Source organism: Apaloderma vittatum, unplaced genomic scaffold (genome assembly GCF_000703405.1).
Source record: "Apaloderma vittatum isolate BGI_N311 unplaced genomic scaffold, ASM70340v1 scaffold43305, whole genome shotgun sequence".
In the NCBI taxonomy this organism is placed as follows: Eukaryota; Metazoa; Chordata; class Aves; order Trogoniformes; family Trogonidae; genus Apaloderma; species Apaloderma vittatum.
The window spans coordinates 14,357-23,410 of record NW_009718552.1 but is presented as its reverse complement, the minus strand read 5'-3'; the positions used below and the strand labels follow the sequence as shown (position 1 = coordinate 23,410).

The following is a 9,054-nucleotide window of genomic DNA, read 5'->3' as shown; positions in this document are numbered from 1 at the left end:
ACCAAAATGTTGTCTTCTGGTTTGTTTGTTTTTTTTTTTTTTTTTAATTTATAAGGGTCACTGTACAATTTTCCTGTGGGACTAGGAAGGCTGTAAACGTTCTCTGTTTTGAAGATCTCATATTCTTATATATATGTTCCTGACTTTGGGAAACGGGTCATTTAAATCACCAGCAGGTTAGGGCACCCTCTTCTGTTGTGGCATATAATATTCTGTGGAAGGATACATACTATTTCTTTAAAAACCTGGGGGAAACGGACAGTTCTTGGCAGAAACTTTTACATGAGGCAGTGTGATAGAACAGCCAGGGGATATACTGTATGCTAATAAAGTTCCTTCTTCAGTGTGAAAAGTGCAGGCTTTTGTGAATGGCAGCGGGTCTTTTTTTACCTTTTGACATTCTGACTTGACCCATAATGAGGCGTCCACCAGCACAGCTTTTCAGTCCTTTCCAAAGAGCTGCCAAAACTGAAGAGATTTTTTTTTTTTTTAGAATAATCTGTGACGCAGCAAGGTTGGCTCTAAGCTTTGTTTGTTTTTCTCTCTCCTGCTGGTTCCTACTATTCTCTTACTCCCACATCCTATCCGACTCTTGTTTTCAAATGCATTCTTCAACCTTCTCCTTCCTTACCTACTGCATCCTGTGTTCTGCTTTCTGACTTCCTTTTCTTTTCTTATAACTTTTCTTTCCAGTTCCTGTCTGTTCTGGTCCCTGAACAGCAAGGAGTGAAAAATTAGCAGTTGCTGGAGGACCATGTTAATATGGCTGTTGTTATGAGTTTAGAGTTCAGGTGAGGGCTCTGGGAGACATCCTTTGCCTACGACATTGTGCCCTGGAGCTCTTCGCACCACTTCATTGCTGGAGTGGCAGAGAGGAATTTGTATCTGTGCTTCGCCACTACAGTCCAGCATTTAATATAGAAATAGTGATAAAAGTCAATCTTTGCTAAGATACAGATGTTCCAGTTATTGCAAGTTAGCTAGCGGGTGGTAAATTGCTCTGCTATTATCACTTCACTGTGTGTCTTGGTTACAAAGAGATTGAAAAACACAGAGGGTAAGCAAAGCAAGTGGATTTGAATCATCACACATGTCTTTATAGGGGGTATGGGAGCTGCAGGCATTTTGACAGTAGTTTGAAAAGCTTGTCATTTTACAGTAAATTCAGCATGCATACCTTTGTCTTTTCTAAGTCGTATTGTGGCTTTTACAATAAGGCTCTCACATTAGTAGGGGATGTATCTCACTGTTACCTTTGTCAGTTGAGGATCACCATCCTCATAAATCTGTGCTTACAACATGTGCAGGACCACTTCCCTTGCTGATGCCAACATTTCCTGAATATAAATCACAGATATAAAATACTTACAATACTAATAATTTCTCTGTGAAAATGTTGCATGGGTAAGGCTGGAAAACCTAAGTTTTTGTTTGTGTATAGCAAGCTTTTATATTTTCTGAAAATACAGCTTTACAGCCTATATAAAGAAGAGCATTTTCTATCTGAGGTTAGCTGTAGCCAAAGGTTTGATTAGTCTGACCCTTGCAGACCACAAAATCTGCTACTGTAAGTGGAAATATACCTGGAAGAAGAAACTTTTTAACATAATAGTCACTGTGCTGCCAAATTTATCTTCCTGTAATTTCTTATGCATGTGGTGCCTAGATGGTTATCAGTTGTGTGCTAATGTAATCTGCTGTCCTGCTGGTTTATTTATAACCAGGTTTGATCCATTTATGTATAGCTGCATATAGCAATTAGGTGGGTTTTTTTAATCTTATTTTAAACATTTTTGTGTGCGCAAGACATAAGGAGGAATCCACCTTGTAAAACAAGTTTGGTATAAATGGATTGGTGAGTAGATGTACCTGTCCTATTGGGATATTAGATACTTTTACCAACATCACCCTAACAGGGAAATAAATGTAAAGGAATGAAAACCTGATGAGTTCTTACCTATACATGTATAAAATTTCACTTTTTTCAGATTTCTAGATGATTTTATATAGTTTTCAATTAACTTTTATAATTTAAAATATTTAGTTTGAGAATGTAACTGTGGTAGGTAGTTATTTCTTGAAAGACTACCTAGGTTATTAGAATCATAGAATCATAGAATGGCCTAGGCTGGAAGGGACCTTAGAGATCATCTAGTCCAACCTACCTGTCATGGGCAGGGACGCCTCTCAACTAGATCAGGCTACTCAAGGCTCCATCCAACTTGGCCTTGAACACTTTCAGGGAGGGGGCAGCCATGACATCTCTGGGCAGTTTATTCCAAAGTCTTGCCACACTTGTGGCAAGACTAATGAAAATTAATTGAAAAAAAAGAATCAGTAAAATGAAGGTGATTTAAAAAAAATGGAGAAATACACCTATATATATTAGTTTAATTCATCTCTTCTAACATGTTTCAGGCTGAAGAAACTTCTTGAGCAGGAGAAGATCTATCAAGCCCGGAAGGATAAAGAACATACAAAGAGACTCAATAAATTAAGAGAAGAACTAGTCAAGCTCAAATCATTTGCACTCATGCTGGTGGATGAAAGACAAATGCATATTGAACAACTTGGTCAGCAAAGCCAGAAAATACAGGACTTAAACCAAAAACTAAAGGAAGAAGAAGAAAGGCTTAAAATTATTAGTGCAAAAACAAAAGAAGATGGACAAAAACTGATGAAGTTAGAGGCGGAACTTGAACACAAAACATCATCATTTTCACAAGAACATGAGGAGATGACTGCTAAACTGGCTAATCAAGAGTCACATAATAGACAGCTAAGGCTTAAGCTAGTGGGATTGACTCGCAGAATAGAGGAGCTAGAAGAAACTAACAAAAGTCTTCAAAAAGCTGAGGAGGAACTTCAAGAGCTAAGAGATAAAATAGCAAAAGGGGAATGTGGGAACTCTAGCTTAATGGCAGAAGTGGAAAACCTCCGCAAGCGTGTGCTTGAAATGGAAGGGAAGGATGAAGAGATCACAAAAACTGAATCCCAGTGTAAAGAGCTGAAAAATAAACTGCAAGAGGAAGAGCACCATAGCAAAGAGTTGAAACTTGAAGTGGAAAAATTGCAGAAAAGAATGTCAGAACTAGAGAAGCTGGAAGAGGCTTTCAGTAAAAGTAAGTCTGAATGCACCCAGCTACACTTAAACTTGGAGAAGGAAAAGAATTTGACTAAGGATTTGATGAATGAGTTGGAAGTGGTGAAGACTCGAGTGAAGGACCTTGAGGCATCAGAAAGCAAGTTGGAAAAGGCAGAAATAAACTTGAAAGATGACCTTACAAAGCTGAAGTCATTTACTGTAATGTTGGTTGATGAGCGAAAAAATATGATGGAAAAAATAAAACAGGAGGAAAAAAAGGTTGAGGGTCTAAACAAAAATTTTAAAGTTGAACAAGGGAAAGTTATGGATGTAACAGAGAAACTGATAGAAGAAAGTAAGAAATTTTTGAAACTTAAGTCTGAAATGGAGGAGAAAGTGTCTAGTCTGACAAAGGAAAGGGATGAGTTAATTGGCAAACTGAGAAGTGAAGAAGAAAAATCCTCTGAACTAAGCTGTAGAGTTGACCTGTTAAAGAAGAGAATTGATGGTATGGAGGAAGTAGAAAGAGAAATTACAAGAGGTCGAGCCAGGAAAGGACCAGAGCATGGCTGTCATGAGGACAACAAGATTAAAGAACTTACTGTTGAAATTGAAAGACTGAAAAAGCGTCTCAAGCAATTGGAAGTGGTTGAAGGAGATTTAATGAAGACAGAAGATGAGTATGATCAGTTAGAGCAGAAATTTAGGACTGAACAGGATAAAGCTAACTTTCTTTCTCAACAGCTGGAGGAGATGAAACTCCAGATTGCCAAAACCAAAGCAATAGAAAAAGGTGAAGCAGTGAGCCAGGAGGCAGAGCTGAGGCACAGATTTCGTCTGGAAGAGGCCAAAAGCAGAGATTTGAAAGCAGAAGTTCAAGCCCTTAAGGAGAAAATCCATGAGCTGATGAACAAAGAAGACCAGCTTTCTCAGCTCCAAGTTGATTATTCAGTTCTGCAGCAAAGGTTTATGGAAGAAGAAAATAAAAATAAGAGCATGGGGCAGGAAGTTCTGAATCTAACGAAAGAGCTGGAGCTTTCTAAGCGGTACAGCCGTGCTCTGAGGCCCAGCATGAATGGACGAAGAATGGTTGATGTTCCCGTGACGTCCACCGGTGTGCAAACAGATGCCGTAAGCAGTGAAACGGCAGAAGAAGAAACTCCAGCAGTGTTTATAAGGAAATCCTTCCAGGAGGAGAATCACATCATGAGCAATCTGCGACAGGTAGGTCTGAAAAAACCCATGGAGCGTTCTTCAGTGCTCGAGAGATATCCTCCAGCAGCAAATGAACTTGCAATGAGGAAATCCTGGATACCATGGATGAGAAAGAGGGAAGCTGGGGCTCAGGCAACTCCTGATAAAGGAGCCCGAACTCACAGTAGTCCAGTGAATCCTGGGGAGGTTGTCCTTTCACCAAAGCAGGGACAACCTCTTCATATTCGGGTGACACCAGACCACGAGAACAGCACAGCGACTTTGGAGATAACCAGTCCAACCTCAGAGGAATTTTTTTCAAGTACCACTGTCATTCCTACTTTGGGAAATCAGAAGCCACGAATAACCATCATTCCCTCTCCAAACATTATGACACAAAAAGGAAAAGGCAGTGAAAGTCCCGTGGGCCCAGATCGTTCTATGTCTCCAGTCACTATAACAACATTCTCCAGGGAGAAGTCCCCGGAGGGAGGGAGAGCACCCTTCGCCGACAGACCTGCATCGCCCATTCAGATTATGACAGTTTCAACATCCGCAGCACCCGCAGAAATCTCTGTCTCTCCGCAGTCACAAGATATGACCATGGGAAGGGCTGTCTTCAAAGTAACGCCAGAAAAACAAACCGTCCCGACTCCAATCCGCAAGTACAATGCCAACGCCAACATTATTACGACAGAAGACAACAAAATCCACATCCACTTAGGGTCCCAGTTTAAACGCTCTCCCAGTGCCGCACCTGATGGTGCGAGTCCTGTGATAACGGTCAGACCAGTGAACATAGCAGCAGAGAAGGAGGTTGTGACTGGCACTGTCCTTCGGTCACCCCGGAGCAACCTGTCCTCACGACCTGCAGCAAGCAAGGTGACAAGTACTATCACTATAACGCCTGTTACAACATCTTCCACCCGAGGAACACAGTCAGTGGTAAGCAGTGTAGTCTCATGATGTAGTTTTCATGGTAAGAAGGGTAACCGTAGTTTGGGTTTGAGGCACCAGCAGGTAAAATGGGTGGGGTGAGGAGAAACTCTTGACATCCCTACATTTGTTTTAGATACGAGCTTAACTATAAGATCAGAATTTGCCCGATTTGCATATTTTTGTACCAGTGTTGGATGGCATTATGTCCCAGAGGAGTAACTTTCATAGGAAGTCTCTTTAAAATTATTTTTGTAATGGCAGTCCTGTAAAATTGCAAGTGAGAGATGGAGGGGGACAAAGAGTAAGAGATACCAGAGCAGGAGACTCTCTATTCATTTTTGGTGAGTGCAGTTTCTGACTTCTGAAAATATTCATCATGATTTTTGGCCCAGCTGGCAGGTCTTTAGAGTGTGATCATGCAGGCTGGTATTTCTTTGGTGTAATCCCATTCTAGTTACAATTCAGTTAAGACTTGCTATATTACTGAACTCCAAAGGAATAGATAGGCAGGCATGGTATCATTGCTTACAGCCCCAAGCCTTTTTCAGCCAGTGAATGGTAAAACTCTCTGTTCCTCTGAAATTCTCGACTTCTACAAGTGCTGTATTACAGTAATGCTTACTCTAACATATTTTTCGCTGCTTTCTCTGTGTGCTCCTGGCATAGTACTCAGGCTTCTTTTTCATTCTTAAATCAGCCTCTCACCTCTGTCTTTAAATATATTGGACAGTATTTATTGATAGTCCTCCCCCTAGGTTTATTGCTGGGCGTGAGTTTGCATTACTGTAGTTGGAAATACCCTGTGAAAGAAGAATTTAACCAAAATAGAAAACCAGCAGTACTGTATTGGTCCAAAAGCTTATTTATCTAGACAGAGCTTGCAGCAGATGCTTAGGGGAAGATTATTTTAAGTGGGTAAACACACAGTAATGTCTCCCTCAGTGTCTGTCGCCAGTTTGGCAATAGGTGGGTATTTCTTTCTGAACCAGGGCCTGTAGCCACATCTTTGTGTTTAATAGACCGTGGCGGAGTTTTCTTCTATTTATTCTTCTAATTGCTTTTTGAACTCATTTATACTGTTGTTTCCACAACATCAGGGGGCAGTGAATTCAGTTGTGGGCTCTGGGAAAAATGCTCTTTTGTTTGGTACCTTTTATGCAATACCTTCATTGGTTACAGCCTCTTTCTTGTATCTTGACAAACACTGAATAGTCATCCCCTGTTCATTTGTCTATGTCGCTCAGGAGTCTGCAGACCCCTACAACACGCTGCTTCAGCCATCTCTTTCCAAGCTGGAATGTCAAAGTGTATTTAAGATACACTTCCACACTTCTGGAGAGAGGCTGCCATTTCCATTTAAGCCCTCAGGAAAACTTGCCTTCATCATACAGATCTGTTTGGGATTGCACACGTGTTCCCTCTCTCTCCCCACATGTAGATAATGTGCTGTAGATACTTTACTGTACAGTGTTTTCCTACGTGTTGGAAGCAACTGTTCATTTTTTTAGAAGTCTTGAATCGATTTGTTTACAAATTCCTTTGTCTCTCAGAAGCTTCGAAAACTTGTTTTTTAAGAGTTCCCCATTCTTTTTTACTAGATGTCTGTCTCTACTGTGATGATGCACTGGACCATGGCAGACAAAATTTTTTTGTTTTTTTTCATCTGGCTAAAAAGTAGCATCTTTCGTCACTTCATCCTCCCTGATTTGGAATGTAAGGAAAATAGTTCAACCATAAGATCTTCTTTATCATATGGTTCTCTTTGTTTTTAAGGCCCCTTGTTAAATGAGCAGGGAACTTTAAAGAAGCTCAAATGTGCCTTTTTCTCCCTAAGCCCCTGAAAAAAAAGTTGTATATTCACCATCTCTTGTGCAAATGACTACTTCACAAAGACATTTCAATACCTCTAGTCAGAAAAACAAGTTGTGTTCATTTACTCAATAACTCTAGAAAACAACATCAATATAATTTTGAGAGTTTCAGTTCATAAAAACAAAGAAGACAAACTGATACGCAGCTGCTTTCTTAGCTCACTGGTTTTAATTTTTCTCCTTAATTCTCCTCATATGAGATGCTTTGTACAATGTACTAATGCAGTGCCAAACTGCAATGGGTTTCAGTTCATAAAAACAAAGAAGACAAACTGATACGCAGCTGCTTTCTTAGCTCACTGGTTTTAATTTTTCTCCTTAATTCTCCTCATATGAGATGCTTTGTACAATGTACTAAGTGCAAGTTGCATTGCAGTGCCAAGCTGCAATGGGGAAAATAATCCTGAAGTTCCTAGCTCTCATCTGTTGCTATAAGAAATTTGCAGTTACTCTTCTCATATTTGAAAACATTTAACTCTTCTTCCCATTTGAATATATAGTTACCTTGAGTACTGGAGGTGAAGTTAAGTTTAGGGTGCACACACAGTACTTTGAAAGGTTCAGCCTGAACTGTGGTGTCTCCCTGCATATGTGAGTCCAAAACCAGAGACTGTGGTTTCATGGTGGGCCATCATGACTTTTGAATCCCACGAATCCCGTGGATTAAGGGGTGCTGTGGTTGTGTTGATTCACACTGACACACACTCTACAGTAGCCAGAGGTTTATATTCACCTGATCCAAGTTCTCTTTTGAGTCTGCAATGGTTTTGATTTAGATAAAATGAGACTCTGATCCAAAGAAAGACACAAGCACCTGAAGAGGAACTTGGAAAATTTTTGAGCGCTTAACCAAAAAGATCACAGAATCACAGAATGTCAGGGGTTGGAAGGGACCTCAAAAGATCATCTAGTCCAGCCCCCCTGCCAGAGCAGGATCACCTACAGTAGGTCACACAGGAACGCGTCCAGGCGGGGTTTGAATGTCTCCAGAGAAGGAGACTCCACAACCTCCCTGGGCCGCCTGTGCCAGTGCTCTGTCACCCTCACAGTGAAAAAGTTTTTCCTAACATTTTTGTGGAACCTCCTATGTTCCAGCTTGTACCCATTGCCCCTTGTCCTGTCATTGGGCATCACTGAAAAGAGCCTGGCTCTGTCCTCCTGACACTCCTCCTTGATGACACTCCACATTAATGAGGTCCCCCCTTAGCCTCCTCTTCTCCAAGCTAAAGCGACCCGGCTCCTTCAGCCTCTCCTCATAAGCGAGATGTTCCACTCCCTTCATCATCTCTGTGGCTCTGCGCTGGACTCTCTCAAGCAGTTCCCTGTCTCTCCTGAGCTGAGGGGCCCAGAACTGGACACAATATTCCAGATGTGGCCTCACCAGGGCAGAGTAGAGGGGCAGGAGGACCTCTCCTGACCAAAAGAGACACCAGTGACTGTGTCTCCACAGACACCTGAACTCGCTGGACCCAGATGTTTTGGAGGCATTTCATGTGCCTGCTGCATCAGCCCAGGGGTGACCAGCTGGGCATTTCAGTCCCACAGGGATCTCCAAGCCAGGAGCTGATGTGATACAGACTTTTTGACTGGTTGGACTGAATTCAGCATTTAACAGAACCACTGCCATTTTGATTAAAGAAAACAGAACCAAATCCAAAGCTGGTAACTGCCTTTTATAGGATAGCCTATGAATTTGAGGAATTACCATAGATGTGGAAAAAATGGGGTTTTGTTCTTCTTAGCTGGATTACAGTCAGACCAACTCCCAGGAAAGTAGTTGGACTATCGTAGCAGACCAAGCAGATTTTTTTCCTGTTACAGATGGACCACAGCACAACCAAAAATTCAAGACTATGAGACCAGAAGATATGCAAACTGAAATGAACCTGAAACTGTAGCCTGTTTATTAGTCTTGTCTAAGCATATTAGCCCAGCTCTCCGTTCCCAGAACAGTTCATATAGCTT

General features: G+C 41.3%; 1 protein-coding gene across 2 annotated transcripts in view; it reads left to right on the top strand.

The window, feature by feature from the left end:
- The first annotated feature begins 2,422 nt into the window (after nt 1-2,422).
- The window catches only part of FILIP1 (filamin A interacting protein 1), an 18,620-nt gene continuing 11,988 nt past the window's right edge, over nt 2,423-9,054 (top strand). Inside the window, exon 1 of one of the 2 annotated variants that reach the window (XM_009870276.1) lies at nt 2,423-5,224. In XM_009870276.1, coding sequence (XP_009868578.1) covers nt 2,534-5,224 — 2,691 coding nt within the window. In that variant the 5' untranslated portion in view covers nt 2,423-2,533. The remainder of the gene's footprint in view (nt 5,225-9,054) is intronic. The other variant, XM_009870274.1, reaches the window with a different exon arrangement.